We start from the raw sequence: 22,112 nt of genomic DNA on the forward strand, positions 1-22,112 counted from the left end.
TATTTTGTACAAGTATACAAAAGGAAGTTTCTTGCAACAAACATTAACAAATCAACCACAATTTTAATCTAAGATGTAAGAGAAAAAAATATCCTTTATGCAGTTCACGCAGGTTCTGCATTGCAAGGGAAGGCCAGCACTCAACGGGCTGACGCCCCTACCGTGGGGGGGAGGGGAAGGGGTAATGCCTGCAGCACACGGCCAGCTTGTAGCGTGAGTGTGGTGAGATGAGGCGGGCATGGAGCGAGGCGGGCATGGAGCATCACCGGAATGTGTGCACAGGGGAAACTGAAGTTCCCCAAGAAAACCCACCTGCCAACAGCATTGTCCGGCACAATTATCACATGTGAAATTCTGGATATCGAACCGAGATTGCCTAGACGGGAGGAGAGCGCTCTGGTCACTACACCGTCATGGCCCCACAAAAAAAAATAGTAACCAGTAAATAAGTAAAAAGTTATGAATATTATCAAGTTTTACACATTCCCACAATGAATTCATGAAATTACCCTATAAATATGTTTGAAAAACACCCAAAAATATATTTTTCACGATAAAAGGCCAACAATTTTACAGATTTTTTCTTAGCTATTAAATTACTTTGCACGTGCCACATGATTCAATACTTAATGTTTTAAATAACCTTTGAAAGTTAGCACAGCTCTTTGTAACACAGAATTGGTACTGTTTTATAGATCATGGCTTACGTGCACAATGCAATACTGTTGTTCGTGGGGGGACAAACCGCACACTGAGCGTGCTCTGTTGACGCGCATCGCAACTAGAGAGCCGCTCTCCCGTGCATTTCACCAGTGTTTATTATTCTACATTCAAACAGCTAGATTAAAAAAAAAATTTGAAAAATTCAGAATTAAAGTTTAAACTTAAATCAATCAGTTCACCATAAATGTATTACATTTTAAAAGTTTTGGATCCTCAAAAACGTGCAATTTGTGACCGGTCAAAGCACATTTTTAACAAAAATATATGAAAAATACTTTCTTTGATCACAGCATGACTTATACAATACATTTTGACAATACTATTATTAAATATTTGTATAACTCTAGTACAGTGATCATCTAACATTTATTATGCAAAATTAACACTTAACTCGGTTCATTCCCGAAGAATTGTAAAGTAGTATTATTATTAACTTTATTAAAGATTATGGACAATGTATTTTGGAGAACTATGGCGTGAATAAAGAAAAAAAAAATTTTTTTTAATGTAACAGTTTAAAATTTTGAATCTCTTATTAAATATGTTCATTAGAGCCACTCAAATATGTTTGGCATTTCTTTCCATTTTGTCAACCAAACCCTTAAAGGGTAAAATTGACAAAAAGTGTAGAAATGGAAAAGAAGTTGCTATAACTATAACAAATATTGCATTTGTTTGAAGTTGTTATATTTCGTAATAGAAATTTCCAAACCTTTGGTCAAATAAATTTTTGATGGTACCAACCATTACAGTAATGGGTTGAAAAATTGTGGTTGAATGACAAAAATATTCATAAATCCCTTAGTAGGCACACTATCAAATCTGTTCAAATATTTGGTTTACATTTTAAATAATATCTATACTAATATTATAAAGCTGAAGTGTTTGTTTGTTTGTTTGTTTGTTTGTTTGAACGCACTAATCTCGGGAACCACTGGTCCAATTTGAAAAATTCTTTCAGTGTTGGATAGTACATTTATCGAGGAAGGCTATAGGCTATATTATATTATCAATAACATTAGGGATCCTTACTAAAAGTCCAATTTAGAATCAAATGTGTTAGAGGGGGCTAGATACAACATGCAGTACACATACAAAGTGTTTGTTAACAATGCCGCAGGCGCATAGAAGTTTATTTCCTATTGCCTATTAACATTGTTGCCACGCACTAGATGCCTTATCATTCTTAATTTTCCCATACAAGTAAAAAACACCCGTGTGATATTAACAACGAAGCAATCAGTACCCTCATAAGAGTTCAATTAGTATTTAAATACTTTTTATCACTTTAAATCACAAACCTAAACTATTGTTTTTTTTCCTCTCTCTGTGTTTAATTTGTTTTTTTATTGCCCATTTTTTCAAGTATATATATTTTACAGACGTGAAACTTCACAGTAATGTACCTTATTTTACGCAGGATGACATTTTCCGAAAATTAGATCCCATGGGTGGTTAAAACCAGGCAACAGTGGGTACTTTGTCTGCATGAGAACAGGATTTTGCATTGTTCATGCCTTCTGCGTCTCCATGGCAACGGGCATCACGCGGCAGTGGCGTACCCAAAAGGAGGGGCATGTATAATAAGCGGCGCAAGAGTGATCTGCCTGTAGACTGCCGTAGCGAAGTACGGGTACATCAGTTGTACGTTGCGTGCACGAGTCGGGAAACCATTGGTGTTATTCATTTTCTCTCCGGTACATTATACAGCATTGTAATAAATTTCCACTGAATGTTTTTTATTTATTATTACTGTAAATGGGAGATGTGGCTTAAATTTTTTCCATTAGTATAGCCGTGCGAAGCCGGGTCGGGCAGCCTGTCTCTAATACTTTTGTTTGAAACAATTTTTGATACAACCCAACCAACCATTTTTACTAGGGGGTAAAATAAACAGGGTGTCGCGGGTTTTACTAAGGACACAGGAAAACCCTAACAAGGAGGAAAACGGGACGTTTGCGGGTGGTTATGAAATTAGTTGCTAAGTAAAATTCGATCCAATAAGAATTTATTGACAAACTTAATAACACCAAAAGGAATTGCATTGATTCTCAAACTGACATAACACTTAAACAAGTCGGGTTCTCGTGAAGATGAACTGCTGATGCAAGTTCGCTCTAGAACACAAAACGTACGAATTAACGCTAAGTGATTGCTTCCAGAACAATTAAAACAAAACAAAACAATACCCTTAATTGTGGCGAGCCTTGAGCTCGTCACCGCTAATGATCGATACGCCGTCTATTTAAACTAGAAAGGCTATACCACATACAAAGTCTTAATGAACATGCTGAATTTAAATATTACTCAATGTTACACGTAACAAACAATACGGATAGTTAATACCAGTGGTGGGATACAATCATATACACGCAACTAGTCATGTATCGCTTTCAATGTCTATAGCTTGGTTTTCAGCACTCTTCCCCCGGTACCATGTGAAGCTTACTCCGCATTCCCGTAGTAACGCCTAAGTTCTTAACCTTGACCGCTGTCTCTTGTGTGTAGAATTACTCGTTACCGGTGTTAGAGTCCATACAGAGTTACGATCAGGTTGTGATAGTGTCTTGATAGTGTCAATACTTCCGCTCGCTTGGCCCTCACTGAAGTTAGCTAATCCACGCCCTCTTGGCCTTGTGGCCGGACCTTCGTTTTTATTTAATGTTCTTACTGAAAGAATTTATGCCTAATCTAGCGACGCTTCCACAAGAACTGTCCATATCCTGGGTTACCACTCGGAGAGGTCTCACCCAGTCGATGTCTTGTCGGTCCTCGGGCGGCAGCAACTCCGCGGCGATTGACGATGTAGGCCGGCGAGCGGTGTCGGAGCAGCGAGGCAGCCTGCTCGCTGGATGTCCCAGTTGTTCTGCTTATCGATAGTCTGGGCGCATGCCCTTTTATACTCGCAGGCTTCCCTGACGAGCTGGAAGAAGAATAGTCTCGTCTATTCGGGGGAAGCCTGCCCAGCTCACTGTGTTGCAGGTGGTATGCCGTGAAAAGTCAGGGGTACAATACTTTGCAAGTGTACGCAGGTACACACGTTACAAATTCTCCCCCCCCTTTAGATGGAGCGCCCGTAGAGGCAGCGAAATACAACATAACAAGTTAGCCAGACAAGTTACACAGCACATCTCTGATAATTTACGGTCACAATACATAGCAAGGAAAGACAATATACAAACAAATACTAGTCATAATCGATAACGCTCATGTTGATACGTGACTCCATTAAGATGAGTCCTCTTGGTACTGTTTTGTGTTATCAACATGAGCTTTAACATAAAGATCCTTCTCAGTATCTTTCAACAACAGCGTAACTGAAGTCAGAAACCGTACTATGCTATAAGGCCCTTTATATTTCAAAGCCAATTTACTGTAAAATTTGTCACTAGCTTTACTCAAGTAGTGCGTCTTTATTAGAACTTTATCGTTCAGTTTATACGTCATTTCGTCCCGTTGCGCGTCATATCTCCGTTTCATGGCTTTGTGGCTTCGTTTCAGCTGAGTCATAGTCTGATGCCAAAAGTTTTTGGCTTCCGTACTGGCATCGTCCGGGCTGTCTTCCATGTTTAGTTCCCAGGCATTCCCTAAAGGATGAAGCAACTGTCTCCCAAAGAACACCTCAGCAGGCGTACAACCAGTCACGGAATTTATGCTATTATTGATCCCTAGATTGAGGAAATGCCAGTTTCTGTCCCAGTCTTCATGCGAATCATGATGAAAAGCACGCAACATTTGCTTTTTCATGCGGTTGTAACGCTCTACCATATTGGCAGCTGGATGGTAAGGGCTGGTATGAATTAAATGCGTACCCGAGCTAAAGGCTCTGCTTTTGCTCTGACACAAAATTTTTTGCATTATACGTTATGAGATACGCCGGTGATCCAAATAGAGAAAAGACACGTTCTGTTAGAATTTTTACTAGAGTCGCTGATTTCTGGTCACGCACGGGAAACATCAACACATATTTTGAAAAACCGTCTACGAGCACTAGTAAGCTAGTATTTCCCGACTTCGACCGAGGCAATGGCCCGAAGCAGTCGACATACACTCGTTCCCATACAAACTTCGGGACAGTGCTAGTTAGAAAACCTACATTCAGAGTATTTTTCGCTTTCGTTTTTTGACAAAGGTCACAATTGCGTACCTTTTCCCGTATCTCCATCTCCATACCTGGCCAATAGAATTTCTTCTTTATGCTCGTTAATGTCCTCTCTTGATCAAAATGTCCCCCGAAATAGGAACTATGGTAATATTCATACACCATCCCACGTAACCGTTCTGGCACTAATACCAGAAATGTACCTTTCTTATTACGTTTACCTAGAAGTCCTTGCATAATACAGAAATCAGTTCTGTTACCTCCTTCAACCTCAACCTTAATTTCTTGACATGTATCGTCCAATTCTTGCCAACGTCGGATATTGATGTACGCCTCGGGAATATCTCTCAATAAATTTAGTCCTACTACTTCCTCGTCCTTTCCTGTCTTGGGGATATCCTCAGTTACAAATTCACTGCTGTCATACATTCAAGATAATCCATCAGTGACACAATTATCTTTACCCTTGATGTGTTGTATGGTGAAACGAAAACGGCTAAGTCTTTCGACCCATCTCCCTAGTTTACCTAATTGTTTTTTTGATTGCCACAACCAAGTCAAGGCTTGGTTGTCGGTACGCAATACAAATTCTCCTGGTTCCAAATAATCTGCAAATTTTTCGCACCCCTAGACGCATGCCAGGGCTTCTTTCTCATACACGGAGTAGTTCCTTTCGGTCCCTCTTAAGAGACGGCTGGCATATGCTACAGGTCGGATCCCTTCTTCACACTCCTGTCCCAGGACTCCTCCTATTGCCAGTTCACTGGCATCTACATCGAGAATTAACTTATGCCTGAAATCGGGCAATCTCAGAACTGGCGGTGTAAACAAGGCCTTTTTTACGTCATCAAAAGCCCCTTGTTGTTCGCGCCCCCAATGAAATTTTTCTTTTTTTCATTTCAGTTTATTCAGGGGCTCAACCATATCCGAGTACTGGAGTATGAAACGCGCATAGTACCCAACTATCCCTAGAAAACGTCTAATCCCTCTGATATTTCTAGGACGAGGAAAAGATATCACTGCCTGGACTTTCTCTTGGTCCAATATCAATTGCCCACCGCATACAATAAATCCTAACACCTTCGCTTCTTTCTGCCCCCAGGTAACCTTCTCCCTCTTAACCGTCAACCCCACCAGCCTAAAGGCTTCCAGCACCTGACGCACGTGGTCTTCATGTTCTTAGAGTGTTTCGCTATATATAATAACGTCATCCATGTAATTTGTCGCGAACTTCCCTAAGAATGGTTTCAAAATCGCGGCTAAAGCTCTGCACAAAGCCTGGGCCCCGAAACGTACTTCAAAGGGAATTCTATTCCATTCGTACGATCCCCACGGCGTTATGAAAGCCAACACGTGTTTGGTTTGTTCGTGTAATTTGCATTGGTGGTATGCGTGATTCAGATCGAGTACTGTAAAATATTTTCCCTTGGAAAGATGCTCCCACACGACTTCCGCCTGACTAACCGGGTAAGGATCAACCTGGATATGCTTCCCGACTTCTCGATAGTCAACCACTACCCTAAATTTTCCCGGTCTATTTTTTTTCCTACAAGAAAGGCGGGACTGGCGTACATACTACGCAAATGTTGTATGATATTCTCGTTTAACAATTTATCAATTATATCTTTAAAGATTTTCTGTTTGGGTCCCAAAACTGGATATAGCTTACATCTGACAGGAATGTGGTCTTTCAACGGGACAATATAGGGTTCCACAGTACATTCCCCTATTCTGTCGTTAATGACATCCTTGAATTCACTCTCTAATTTTGTCATTTCTAATTCACAGCTTATAGCTACGCTGAGTTCGCCAGTTGGCAGGAAATCCATGCTCTTATCAGTAAAATCAAAGTGCCGTTTATTCCTTTTTACGTCAATCTTCCCTTGTACAGCTTTCAAAAAATCTACTCCCAAAATAAGGTTATAGCTCAAATTAGGTATGACTACGTAATTGTACTTCCATCGTAGTTTACCTATTTTAAAAAAAACATTTGACAATAGTATTGGCGTTGATCATTTCTCCATTGGCTAGTTTGAATAATTTGGGTGAGATCTCTTTTATTTTAATTTTCAAAGAAATATATTTTTGCAATCGTTCCACACAAGCGCAGCTCATTAAAGAATTACTAGACCCGGTATCTATCAGGGCGACGCAACATTCTCCCCAAATATTTATTCTTCTAGAAGTAGTTGTCCCCCACTAGTGACTTTATTCATTTCTCGCCTTTCCGAGGCGCCAGGATTTTTGGTGCTCGATAAAATCTGTCCCTGGTTTACACGGTTACTTTTGTCCACCCCTGTACAACCTCGCTTTATATGCCCTTCTTTCTCGCAGCGAAAGCAGCGGAGTCCCTGGTGTCTGTTTACTTGGGGCGATTCAGGCCGTTGCATACATTCGAAGTTTTGGGCAACATGATTAGTTTTCCCGCAAACAAAACAAAGTTTATTTATTACGTGTCGCGCCTGTTCATTTGAGAGTTGTTTTATGCAATTATGTTCCTGTTTGTCCACAGTGCGACCACGCACTCGAGTTTCAGCTGAAATAATTTCTGATTTTAAATCAGCTAACTTCACTGGTTTCCCCACCAAACAATACATCTTCAAGTCAGAACTTAGGTTATCTATAATCATATCTACTAACTCTTTTTCTGGGTAAGGGTTACCTAGAACCTTAACATATCCGCAAATATCCGTGACGTAGGCTAGGCCTGACCGATCATGACGTTGCGATCTACACAGAAAATGATTATACAGCTTTTCCCTAATTTTTGAGTTGGTGCAAGAGTGTATAAACATCTGTTTCATTTCCTCCCAATTACAATTACTTTTTTGTCCTTTCAAAAAAAATTCACGTAATTCCAACAGAACTTGGCACACTAACAACCCATACAAAATGCTCAGTGGTATAATATTCAAGGCAGTAATACCCTCCACCTTACTCAAAAATATTTTTATGTCTGTGGGATCACAACTTTTTAATTCTGGCAGTTGTCCTATAATTTTATTTAAGACATGTTTCGTACAACTACCGTCAACTACGTTACTGGTTTTATCGTCAATCGGATTCACGTCAGTCACATTGTCAGTGCGTTCTGTGGCGTAACACTTACGCGCTAAACGTCTTAATTCGTCTAACGTGACTTCTTCCGGATTCACGTCTACTACCTTTAGGTCTGTCAGTAGTTGCAATAGTGTCGTTTTGGAAATGTCTTGAATCCAACCACTCCCTGAAAATGACATGATTACTGGGTACAACAACACACTAAATATAAAAAATTTAGAATGACTCCGACAAATGCCAGTTTGAGAATACGTACATTAAAGAACATCCCTGTTAAAGCACATAATCAACCACCCTAACTGCAAACGCAGCAGAGTGGCGCACAAACCCTTGTCGCGGGTTTTACTAAGGACACAGGAAAAGCCTAACAAAGAGGAAAAAGGGACGTTTGCGGGTGGTTATGAAATTAGTTCCCAAGTTAAATTCGATCCAATAACAATTTATTGACAAACTTAATAACACCAAAAGGAATTGCATTGATTCTCAAACTGACATAACACTTAAACAAGTCGGGTTCTCGTGAAGACGAACTGCTGATGCAAGTTCGCTCTAGAACACAAAACGTACGAATTAACGCTAAGTGATTGCTTCCAGAACAATCAAAACAAAACAAAACAATACCCTTAATTGTGGCGAGCCTTGAGCTCGTCACCGCTAATGATCGATACGCCGTCTATTTAAACTAGAAAGGCTATACCACATACAAAGTCTTAATGAACATGCTTAACCTAAATATTACTCAATGTTACACGTAACAAACAATACAGATAGTTAATACCAGTGGTGGGTTACAATCATATACACGCAACTAGTCATGTATCGCTTTCAATGTCTATAGCTTGGTTTTCAGCACTCTTCCCCCGGTACCATGTGAAGCTTACTCCGCATTCCCGTAGTAACGCCTAAGTTCTTAACCTTGACCGCTGTCTCTTGTGTGTAGAATTACTCGTTACCGGTGTTAGAGTCCATACAGAGTTACGATCAGGTTGTGATAGTGTCTTGATAGTGTCAATACTTCCGCTCGCTTGGCCCTCACTGAAGTTAGCTAATCCACGCCCTCTTGGCCTTGTGGCCGGACCTTCGTTTTTATTTGATGTTCTTACTGAAAGATTTTATGCCTAATCCAGCGACGCTTCCACAAGAACTGTCCATATCCTGGGTTACCACTCGGAGAGGTCTCACCCAGTCGATGTCTTGTCGGTCCTTGGGCGGCAGCAACTCCGCGGCGATTGATGGTGTAGGCCGGCGAGCGGTGTCGGAGCAGCGAGGCAGCCTGCTCGCTGGATGTCCCAGTTGTTCTGCTTATCGATAGTCTGGGCGCATGCCCTTTTATACTCGCAGGCTTCCCTGACGAGCTGGAAGAAGAATAGTCTCGTCTATTCGGGGGAAGCCTGCCCAGCTCACTGTGTTGCAGGTGGTATGCCGTGAAAAGTCAGGGGTACAATACTTTGCAAGTGTACGCAGGTACACACGTTACAAGAGGTTAAAGATAAATAAAAATTAAATAACTTCCTTGGTAAATACGCAATAAAATAATTTGTAATTTATTGGTAATATCCTAAATATTATCTTAAAACTTTTGACTTTTGTTTGAAACATTTTTTTTTGGTAAGACCAACCTTTACTGCAATGGTTCTAAAAGTAAGATTTAAAAGAAAAAAAATATATATATATACCTTACTATTAATACTTCAGATCCATTCAAATTTATTTTATTATCTTAAACTTTAGTCTCGTTATTTTTAAGAGTAACCATTACTGTAAGGTTTGCCAAAAAAAGTTTTTTTGGACAAATAAGATAACTCCGTTGTAGGGACAGTATGAAATCTGTTCAAGTTTTTCGTGTTATAAATTTTGCCAAAATATTTTAGTTTAAATGTTTTTTGTAAGTACAACCTTTAGTGTGAGGGATGAATATATTACTTAAATGTTACCCTTATGTGGTGCAATTGGTATGTTATCTTTATGGGATTTCTCACTAGCAGTATGGTACAGAACATACCTATCTGTGCTAGGCCAATTTGAAGCTTGTGCCCATTTCATTTTTAACCGACTTCAAAAAAGGAGGTTCTCAATTCGTGTTTTTTTTTATCTAGAATATTGTAGAAAATTTACGAAAATTTAGCCTTCATGGAATACGTGAAAATGTTTTATCGATCCTTTTGGGATATTGGAGAACATATAGAATGTTCCACAAGGTTATAAAATGTTCCAAAAGTTAATGGAATGTCCAGGTAAAAGTTATGAAAATTTCCAAAAGTCTATGGAATGTTTCTGTTAATGTATCACAGGTTTATGGAATGTTCGATAAGTATATGGACGGTTTTAATAATATCCCAGAAGTTTGTGGAACATTTACATAATGTTTTTAGAATGTTCAAGAAGTTTATAAAACATTTCCATAAATGTATGAAATCTTCCAGAAATTTATTTAATTATTCCAGACATTTTTTTGGAAACTTATTAAATGTTTTCAGATCGTTCCAAAAGTTTATGAAACATCTTCAGATTTTTCAGAAGTGTTCAAAACATTTCCAGAATTTTATGGAACATTTATAGTATGTTCAAGTGCCTCAATAAACCAGAACTGTTTTGAACATTTTCCTGGCATTTATGGAATGTTTCCATAAGCTTCAGAATTTTTCAGATGTTTCTAAAAAGGTTCCAGAAAATTTCAGGCATTTTCAGAATGTCTCAGAAATTTTTGAAACATTTCCAGAATTGGTCAGAAATGTATAGAATTTTCCAGAGATCTATCACATGCTTCCAGAAGTTATGGAAATTTGTACGAATTCATGGAGTATGTCCAGAATGTTCAAGAAGAGGATTTAAACATTTCTAAAAAGTTCCAGTTAGTGAAATGTTTCCAGAACTTAATGTAATTTTCCAGAACTTAATGGAAACATCCCAGAAGTTACAGAACTTTCTAGAAATTTATGGACTTTTTCAGAATGTTCCAGTAGTTTAGGGAATGTTTCAAAAGAATTTGAAACTTTAAAATCTATCTTGGCCTGTACGTTGTGCTGAAAGAGATTTTTTTATATTTCATATAGTCTGGCTAGCTGCTACAATACATAAATATCCATAATTTGTGGGTGGTTTAGTGTTCATTTGAGGTTTTTTCCCCCACTGGAATAAGACTTTTGTTTTACTGTTAGTTATTAAATATAAGAACGTACTGCTACCATGAATTTTAGAAATTTGTTAGTTTGAAATTTTTATTAGTTTCAGTTTTAATAGCTTTAGAAACTTAAATCTAATAATCTTTAATTTATTACATTTTATACAATCAATTTACAGTTATGACAGACTGAGTGTAATGGTGCACTTGTAAGATACAAAATAAGGTGTGCTGGTAGTTTTCCATGCTGGCTGCTTCTGCATTATGCTATCTGTGGTCTTTTAAATAAACACAGATAATTGCTGAGTTGCTAGCGATACCTACTGATGTATTCTATACACTACTTTCTCGAAACTCTGAAAGTGAATATGTTGTGTTTATTACATAGAGTGGGTAAGGAATACTGTTAGAATTCCACTGGTACTTTTACCTGCTGGTAGCGTTCTATGCTGGTAATTTTCCCTCTGTTTCGAAGAGAGCTGGGGAAAATGTACCTTTTCCGTGCTGGCACTTTTACGTACCCTCTGTAAAACTTTTACCTTTCTGATTGAGGTGGCACAACTGTAAAAAGTTCAACTTTCATTCTGAAGGACCAGTATTGCATCCTAGTCAGTCCATCTCAATGTCGGTTTTCTGTGGTTTTCGATATTACTCCAAGCAAATACTGACATGATGGTTCGATCCCTAAAATCCTTTGTCAGTGAGACAAAATCTAGTGCCCAACTTATCTAACCTTTTACCTCCTTCAATGGTAAATGTGGTTAAACAGGGTTTTTACTTTGAAAATGATTACTTAAACTTTTGGCCATAGCGCTTTGACTGAGCAATATCTTAGCTTGCAGAGGTATTTTTTGAAAAACTGTTAATGAATTTCGGAACTAGTGTTTGGATTTCTTCTCACTTTTGTGATCTTTGTTCCCGGACAGAACAAAAACTTTTTACAATTTAGTTTTAATTGTATTCTGTTAAAAATGCGTTAATTGTAGCTCTATAAATAATGTTTTTTACTATGAATTTCAAACTTAATTATTTTGAAAGGTGATGTTTATAAAATATATGTCAAGTTTAGTGTAAGTATCTTTTTAGAGTTATAATTTTTTTTTTTCAGACAACTGGCAACATACTGAATTTTTGTGAAGTGGGCCTGAAAATATCAGGAGTAAGTCCAATCAGCAACCAAGCTGTCATTCATTTTCGTAACACTTCTGTGTCCTCAGTGTGTGTGGCTACCATAGAGCGGCATACTGTAGCGGTGCTTGGTACTCGCCAGGGCAACATCAAGAAGGTACAAAACATTATTCATTTTAATTTTCATGTTTTTGGCTAAGAACTAGGGTAAACACTCCTGGAGCTGATTCAAAGATTTCTCTCAGTTTCCTTTTTTATTTTTCATTCTAAGTTTTTCTGCTTTTCTGAATTAATGTTTTAGAAATTCATGCTTTAGGCAATCCTACAAAAGAATACTAGTACGATTCAAATGTATTTTTTATCGTAAGAATTCATTACTAAGTCAAATTACCTAAAAGTTAAGTCTAATTGCAGAATTCCATTTGTTGAGAAATTATAAGTTATGTCCAATTACAGACCTTCCATTTTTTGACATATTGCTTAAGTTGCAGACATTCAACTTGTTAATTTTTTTGCAATTATGGTACTACATTTCCTACATTTTGGCTCCTTTACTGCATTTTTTTAAGTTACATATATACACACACACGCATATTAAAATATGTATGTATTTTTTTACAAAGATATAATTTAACCTTAATAATTACAAGAATATATTTTACTAGTTTATAGCCGCCAGTGTGAATTCAGGTCTTATTTTTTTTCACCAGCCCAAGAATGTAAAATTTTTTTTTTTTGGAAGAAATTAAAGGGAACTCTATGCTGTTGAAACTCTGGGGTTAGTGAACTTTCTATGGAAATAGATTATGTGAAAAATTTTATTTAAAAGGGACATCAAAGCAATTTTTTCATTAGTCCCTGAGAATAAACTGTGTTTATAATGGCGTATCATTTATTTATAATAAAGCATAATGCAAAAAATTTTATTTCTAACTCCCAGCTACATAATGAATGATTTGAAATGGGGCGGAGGTAAGTAGTTCAAGTAACTGCTGGTGGAAGACTGTCAACTGTGGGATACTGAAAGGGAACAAATAGTCGCTAATAATGGAATGAGCTGATTTGAAAGATTTGTCACTGTCATGGATGTAGGTTGGCACCACTGCAGATGATAGGTGGCATGGGAAGGCTGGTAAATAGTAGTAGTCAAGATGGCTATCATAATGTGGTAGTGACTTTCAAAGGTTACGAATGGTTTTTATAACAAGTGTCCATGAACAATGTAATTTTAATTAAAGTGTTAGTAAAACAAATAACAGTCATGGACAAAATCCTTATTGAATTTTAATTTATTAAATTTTGATATGGTTTTAGCTTTGTCAAGGACTTGGGATAGTAAGAGGCTTGAAAAAAATAACATAGTTTACTTGTTTCTTTGTGTTATGAAACAATATGTGGATAGTGACATGTGGGAAGATCATGCTTGTGAAAGCCTAATTACTATCCATGGCAAAGGAAAACTATTAAAAGGCCAGATTTATTAATTTTTGTGGAGCAGAAAAACTTAATGGTTTTTAAATCACTCACGCATACTATACTTTAAAGCAGGGTAAGTAGTTATTACATTTACCTCTTGTGTGGAAATTTTGTAGTGTTTTAGTGTCAAATTTATGATTACTCATGCATACTATACTTTAAATTTAAAGCAGGGTAAGTAGTTATTACATTTACCTCAAGTGGAAATATTGTAGTGTTTTAGTGTCAAATTTATGACAACTGTTGGGTGATTACTAAGAAAAAAATAGTTTTACTACTAAATAAATTGCTAGTAAATAACCTAGTACAATTAAGTTTTTCTATCAATTTAAATAGATTTTATTTTACTGTAAAGTATATGTTATTAAAGCCAAAATCTGCTTAATAATGGCTAGAACAACTACTTACTCACTCCCACATATTTGAATGTGATTTTAGCTTGCATATTGTGGATATAGGTGTTGCATTCTTTAGCTTTATAGAGGTAACTTCTACTTACTCAAAAAAATGTTACCTGTTTGAATTATGATAACTGAAAAGCATATTTTACAACAAAATACAGATTTTGTTACCCCTTTCACTTGTTTATTTGCAGACATGCCCATAATTTGATAATAAGGTAATAAAGGAGGGTCTGCCTTTTCATAAAAAAGATTATTTTTGAGTACTACAACCACTAATGTTCCTTGATTTCCAGAAGTACCATATTAAAATTCCTACCAGATTCTTAAATAATAGTGGGGTTACCTAATTAAGTCCAGGGAAATTGTGAGTTATAAATATTAATAACGAGAAAATTTTGAAATAAAAGTTATAAATAAAATTTCTGTAACATTGAACTCGGAAATACCCTTTTCAGACGTTTATCTCCATTATTTTTTGTAAAGCCACTCTTTTCCAAAGACTTTTCCTAGGCCGTGCAGCAGGTGTTGACATGTACAATTTTCATGATTTAGCTGTGTTTTTATGTAGCTTATGTACTGTATAACTTGATCTAGGAGAATGGTATACGTACAAAATTGGCAAAATTATTGTTTGCTACATTTGTTTTGTCTAGTACCAAGTTCTGTTATAAGTATCTAATTGGATAGTACCAGCCATTAGGTTTATGGTGCCCATACAATACATGGTTTTAATCTTACTTGTAGTGTTAAATTTTTCTTTACCTATATGTTAATATCCTGTATGGAAACAGTTATCTTTGTTTACTAAATAGCTTCCAGATATGAGTACTTTTCGTTTTCTAGGCAAACTTACTTTTGATTTGTAACTTAAGTTTTCTGCATGGGTTTTAAGTTTCCTTGACAATGTGAAAGTTAAGTAATAGGAACTCTGTAATGTTGTTTAAAAAATGTACAGCCACAAGAAACTTTTCTGTATTCTGTAATGACAAAGTGTTTTAAGCCTACAGGCATGTGCACTGAGAATTTGACTTGTACTATTTTCCTTGCAAACTTTTGTTTTCCATAATGTAAAACGTTATTTTTTTAAGGTGTGAATAATACTTCATCCGTAAAACATGAAATCTTTTGATGAGGTACGGAACAAAATTGCATTATTATTTAAAGGGTTAATTGGGGAAAAACCATGATAAATGCTTCCTTGCTGCCATAGGCAGTATTAGACAGCAACTGTTTTGTGTCCCACAGTTCCTCCCCTGTTCACGTGTAATTACATGACACCATGACTTCAGAGGGTGGTACCTCAAGTCATCCATTGTGCATAAATTAATATCAGGGTTCGTACGGTCCTTGAAAGTCCTTGAATTTAGGTAAGGGGATTTCAAGGCCTTGAAAAGTCCTGGATATTACTTGGGTCTTCAAAAGTCCTTGAATTTAGAAGTTTGAGTTAACGTGACATGAAATTGTGGGTACTACAAATATCTGGCTAGAGGCGTACGACCCTAAACGGAATGACGAAGCAATAAATGTGTGGTACTATGGTACAAATAAACTATTACTATAGTTATAGTGCAACCATACTTTAATTGTACCATAATATGTGTAAATATACGTTTAATATCGTATGGCTGCCGGAGCGCGTGTTCCGAGCGTTATCAAACATCTCCGAAGAAGGTTGAAAAATAGCTCGTTTCGCCAACTTTACAGTGTAAAATATTCCGCCCAAATGCTTTATTCAGTAACTGCCACCTAAATCTTATGGCTCATTAAATATTGTACATTAACTCTGATAAGATTTACATAACCAGTAAACTACTCACGAATGTATTTATTGGTTTTTCGTGTTGGTCCGTTTCTTTGCGGGCTGCAGTTGGCGTGTGCTGGCTTAAGAAGAAAATGACACTGTTTTCGTTCCGACAGCTGTGATTGTAACTTTAGTGTCTGCAATAACTACTTCGCACTATGCAGTTTTGTGTAGTTTAATTTCGTGGTAGTGGAGTTTGTTTTTTCGGTGTGTATTTTGTGAAGACCATAACTAGGGTTAATTTAGGACTACTAATTTTAATGTTTGTATCAAAATGCCCGGCAATTGTGTTTTCAATGATTTGTGGCGCCAGAATCCCAGTTTTAACAAGTGGCTGGGAAAAGTTGGAAACAAAAATAAAGCTAGGTGTAATGTGTGTGAAACCGATTTTGATGTTAGCAAAATGGGTGTGTGTGCTTTAACAAGCCACATGAATGGGAAAAAAACACTCCAATCGTGCAAGTGACAAAAAGTCTTGTTTAGAAATCCAATACTTTTATGGTAGATCCAAGTCCCAACAATGTTCATCTTCCATGGTGGCTGATACTGAAGTGAACATTAGGCCTACACCTCAAGAAAACCAGAAACTTACTCCCTTCTTCTCGAGCCATGATACATAGAAACAGGGTGGCCACCAAACCGGGAAAACGGGAAAAACCGGGAATATGTCGGGAATTTGAAAGGGCCCGGGTAAAACCGGGAAACTGTCTGGAATTTTATTTCTTTCCTGGGCAAATGCTGCGGTGTAAATGCGCACAACTTATATAAGACGTACATCGCGGCGTCTGATAATCACGCGGCAAATCTGTACAGTGTCATGTTGGCAGCGACTGTAGTGTTCCCAGGCGTGTCATGTTTCTTCTTTCCTCATAGACGCAATACGTCACTAAGAGGCGGAGGGGGAGGGGGAATATGAACCGCACTACGGCGTGCAACACGGGGTGGTGTTCTAATTTGTTCTGTTCAGTACAAGTCTTCGAGCGGTTTTAGTCTTACGCTGTGAAGTTTGTTAGGAAGCTATTGCGGCAATGTCTACTAGGTATTCCTGTCGTTATGAGTCTTGAGGTTCCATGGGCTACTGAGGATGCGAAAGACAGAACTTGTGCGAGATGCAAGATATGCAATAAAAGTTTCAAGATCGATACGATGGGTAGGGGAGCATTTACAAGCCATGCCAAATCTAAGAATTACAATAGAGTTATAAATAAGTTAACCAATCAAGAAACCTGCAAGTTACAGAATTTTTGTTTCCACTCAACCTGCTCAGGATGAAGCCCACACTTCCTGTAACAAAGTTTTATTAGTACTTTAATTTATACTAGTAGCTTCCAACGGTTTAGCGGTGTTATAAACTACGACGTCTTGTAATCCATCGCTTATCAATAAACTGTCAAATATGTCCAGTAACTAACGACACAACACGTTTTTTTATAAATATTCTCAGCGTGTTGAGGCCGGCCGATAAACCTTCCGCATTAACTTACCTTTAACGTCGGTAATGCTATGTTCACTTACAATTTGTAAAATAATAATACTAAACATATAATTATTATGTACACCAGAACCCCGATTTCACGAACACCGGATTTAACGAAGCAGTGATTTTACGAGTACATTCTCGGGAACCATAAAAAAATTGGAAATTTTGACCAAAATGTGAAAAACAGAAAAAAATATTTAAAAAAAAACGCAATGAAAGATCATATATACCGAATAAAAGCATGTTGGACCTCCTGCGGTCACCAGCAAAGCATAAACACGACCCAATGCGTGGTGCAACTGCTACATCGCTTCGTTATTGCTCGCGCGAGAGGCGGGACGTGGAATGTTAGAAGAAATGAAGGGGGAAATGCGGGGAATGACAGACAGCAGCCAGTGTGTTTCCTGCGTGGGGAATAAGTGGCGTAGCTCCTTTTTTTATGCTGTGTGAAGCGACCTTTTTCTATCAACTCACGGGTAAAGATAATTGCTTGAGCTGTCAAAATAAACATCGCTGCGACAGTTAAAACAAGACGCGGGCGAGCATCTGGTAGGTCGATGTGTATATCTACTCGAAAAACATATCTCAATTCATGACACTAATAAGATTCCTTATAACTTACACGTATAGCCTGATGTTTTCAGCTTGATCCATGCAAGTTCTTTAGCCACGTTTTGAATGAAAACAACCACCAGCCGGCCAGTGTTGTGCCCTGTTTAATACGCACAAAATATACCAAATATATTTGGTTAAAAAAAAAAACAGAAAAGAACCAAGGCAAAAAGAGTCAAAATAATGAGTGATGCCTTAAAACAGACCGCTCTCATAGACGAAGAAATTTTAAACACAAAATGGTTAAAGTTATGTGGCAAATATATATTTAGTAAACTGCCACCTGTTTTTTTAGTTGGGTATGTATCACATTTTGTGCATTTTTGTTTTATATTTAGTACTATACAGTTCCGTGTTTTCAAATGTGTGCTTTGTATAATGTATTACATAAATAAAAACATGTCATTTTGTATATATATTGCAAAACCTGGAAAATCTTGAAAATACCTGGAAAAACCTGGAAAAAACCTGGAATTTTTTATCACAAATGTAGTGGCCACCCTGTAGAAAGCTGAAGTTATGTGGGTCCTGAAAGTACGCTGTAGCCACTATTTGTATAAGTCATGTGAAGATATTTCACAAATTTTCAAACATATGTTTAGTGACAGTAACATTGCCCAGAGCTTTTCACTAGGAGAAACTAAGTATGCTTATCTTTGTTGTTTTGGCATTTCTCCATATTTTCAATCTCTATTTATGGAAACCCTTCGGAAACAAGAAACTTATGTTTTGCTTTTTGATGAAAGTATGAACAGGAAACTGCAGAAGAAACAAATGGATTACCATGTTCGTTACTGGGAAGGTGATAAGTTCAGATCATCTTACGTACATTCCGAATTTTTAGAACACTCTACTGCTCAAGATATGTTCACCTCCTATGAAAATATGTATTCAGATGTTGGCAGTTATTTGTTACAGCTGTCCATGGATGGCCCAAACGTAAATTGGAAATTTTATGACCTTGTGTGTGATCAGCTGACGAGAGATTCCAATGTTTCAGTGATTCATACAGGCAGCTGCGGGTTACACATAATTCATGGGGCATTCAAGCATGGTTCTACATCATCCACATGGGATCTAGATAAGGTTTTATCTAGCTTGTATTATCTTTTCAAGGACTCACCAGCTAGAAGGGCAGATTATGTCAACAGAATCAAATGTATTTCCCTTGAAGTTTTGTACAGTAAGATGGGTTGAAAATGTGATTGTGGTTACTCGTGCTCTTGAGATTTGGCCTCATATTGTAATGTATGTACAGGAAGTTGCAGGAAAAAAGATTCCAAACCCGAACACAAAATCTTTCTCAGTTATTAAAGAAGCAGCAAATGATGCATTGTGTCCAGTAAAGCTTTTAACATTCCAGTCAATTGCAAAACAAGTTGAAGTTTTTTTGAAAGTGTACCAAACTGATAAACCCATGCTGCCCTTTTTGGCTAAGGACATGGAGAAATTGATCCAAAGCTAGATGGAAAGGTTCATCAAGGATAGTGAGCTGAAGAGTGCTGCTACGGGCATCAAGCTTATGAAAATTGATGTAAGTATGAAAGAGAATCATTTGTCTGTGGCAAAAGTTCAGTTAGGATTTGCTGCTGAGAACATGATCAAAGGTTTTATTCAGAGAAATGTTGTTAAGGAATATGATGTTTTGCAGTTGCGTATGCAATGCCGTGATTCTCTAGTTGAAACTGAAAAGAAAATTTTGAAGAAATGTCCTTTACAGTATTCAGTTGTGAGAATCCTCAAATGTTTAGACCCAAGGGAAATGAATATTTCAACAGATTGTGCAACAAAGTTTACTTTGACATTGAAGACGTTAGTGGAGGCTAAATGAGTTCAAGAAACTGATTGTAATGACTTAATTTCATCATACAAAGAATTCATTGCTGAATTTGGTTTCTCCTCATAATTTGAGAAGTTCAGACCAGTGGCAGATCATTTGGATTCGCTATTATATGCCTGTGCAATGTCAAAATCTGACTATGAAAAGCTGTGGTCAGTAATGAAAATGCTACTTATTCTTTCCCATGGTCAAGCAGCAGTTGAGAGAGGGTTTTCCTTGAACAGGAAAATTGAAGTGGAGAACATGCAAGAGCGTACACTTATTGCACAGCGAATAATTGGTGAGCACTTTACATCTGCTGGTGGTGTTACTAATTTTAAAATTACAAAAGACGTGATCATCTCAGCATTTGCAGCACTAGTGGCAAGGTTATTTGGAAAAAAAAAAGAGCAAGAGAAAAAGAGCAGAAATCCTTAAAAATGAAATGTGTTACTGATGAGTTAGATGAACTGAAGGAAAAAAAGCGTAGACTTCAAGCGGACATAGACACACTGAGTGCATCAGCTGATAAACTCTCAAAGCAAGCAGAAAAAACAGGAAAGTTAACATTTGTTTCAAGGTCTAACAGTTACAGGAGGACAGCAAAAGAATAAGTGGCAGAATTTGCAAAACTTGATGAGCTTTTGTGTAGCAAGTTGAATGATTGTAAACAAATTTAACTTAAATTGTATTGTCTATTGTCTGTTCAGGACTTTTCATCTTTTTATCTTGAATATACAGAAATGGGTCTTCATTTTTTAAATTCACAATTATTTTATTAGCCACATTTGTGTAAATATTTGTTTAAATTTGTTAATGGGTGTCAGTGTCTGCAGTACAGCATGCTACTCGTGACAAGACAGAAACACAAACTGTGAAACATGATTTTAATGATTTTACTGAAGCACAGGTTAGTAATGTATAATTCTGAAAATTGAGGGACAGTGACCAGCAGAGAAGGTTTATGAAATACTGGTAAGTGATGAAATCGATTTTGGCATATTAGAATTTTAGCAATAATATTTCATTCTACAATCAATTTTACAATTGTATTTAGATTTTCTGATATTAATTTTTTCCTGATGTGTCTTAAAAATGTGATAAAAAAGAAATATGTTAAAAATGTACATGAAAACCATTCAGTCTTGTGAGGACCACATTTTTTGAGTATTACAAAATAAGGTATTAAGTATATTTGATAATTTATCAAAGCCAATGATGGTCCTTAAAATTTGGCTTTATTGTCCTTGAAAAATCCTTGAAAGTCCTTGAATTTTTATCTGCAATATCTGGCATGTTAATACAAAGAAATAGTTAACACGTTCCAGAATTTCAAATATGCAAGATTTTGAATAATTTATATCTAATTGTTTAAAACATAATTTATAAAACATCTTTGATGTCCAGCAAAGCTGTTATAACTGTACCAAAAATGATATTATAAATGTTCATTTCTTGTTGTTTTGATGGAATTATGTTGTCTCCTTATTTTTATGTTATTCTGTTATTGATATTTTTGCAATAATTATCACTTAAAATGTTTTTGTCAATAAGTCTTAAAATTGAATTAAGCTGAACCTGACATTTGGTTGCATGAATAATGACTGAATCAGGGCTTAACATCTCACTGACATTGGGGTCATTCGAGACAATGAAGAATGATGATATTAGAATGGGGCATTGATGGAATGCATGGTTAGAGGAAGCTGAGGAACCTGAGAAAACCCACTTGCTTGGGGAAACATCAATACAGAATGTTCAGGTTTGACCCCATCAGAAAATTGAATCCAAATCACTTTGGTGGGAGGCAAGGGATTTGACCATTTAACCACCATGACCTTTCATTTGTTTGGCGATATTGGAAGTTAAAATAATCTAATTAAATATTTGAACTAAGTCTTTTTGTACTCACAGTTACACCTTTTCAGTTAGTGTATTAATAGCTACAATTTAGTTTTAATCAAGCAATGTAAAATATCAAGCATACTTACATAAAATTGGGGTGATACTTAATTTCTTACTTTTTCTCCAATTATGTATGTTGTTGGAAGGTTAGAAAATGTTTTCTTAGTTGCAACAAGATTACCTGTGCAAAAACTCAGCAAATTTATTTCATGAATGTTTCTATTTAGTCACTTGTCTGAAGTAGTTGTTCTTCTGTCATCCTTATCCCATTCTAAATAAATATGATTAGACAGCAAGTGGTACACTATGCTTCAGTTCAGCCACTGCCAGTTCAGTATCAACTCTGTGTGAAATTCAACATCAACGGGTGTGATTTTGTATTACTATTAGGAAATTCAGTTTTTGTATGCTTTTGAGCTCCGATGGTCCTGTTTGATGTGTTTCACAGGATTTATTTTGTTCTCTGAATCTGTATAGAGAC

At 36.8% G+C, this 22,112-nt stretch overlaps 1 protein-coding gene across 4 annotated transcripts in view; it reads left to right on the forward strand.

Moving 5' to 3' along the window:
- Positions 1-22,112, forward strand: part of LOC134529245 (plexin-B) — a 276,629-nt gene that overhangs the window by 56,405 nt on the left and 198,112 nt on the right. For 3 of the 4 annotated variants that reach the window (XM_063363145.1, XM_063363144.1, XM_063363146.1), the window contains exon 4: positions 12,115-12,291. The exons of the other annotated variant lie outside the window; for it this stretch is intronic. In XM_063363145.1, the coding sequence (XP_063219215.1) occupies positions 12,115-12,291 (177 nt within the window). The remainder of the gene's footprint in view (positions 1-12,114; positions 12,292-22,112) is intronic. 4 annotated transcript variants of the gene reach the window in all.

Source organism: Bacillus rossius, chromosome 2 (assembly GCF_032445375.1).
Source record: "Bacillus rossius redtenbacheri isolate Brsri chromosome 2, Brsri_v3, whole genome shotgun sequence".
Classification (NCBI taxonomy): domain Eukaryota; kingdom Metazoa; phylum Arthropoda; class Insecta; order Phasmatodea; family Bacillidae; genus Bacillus; species Bacillus rossius.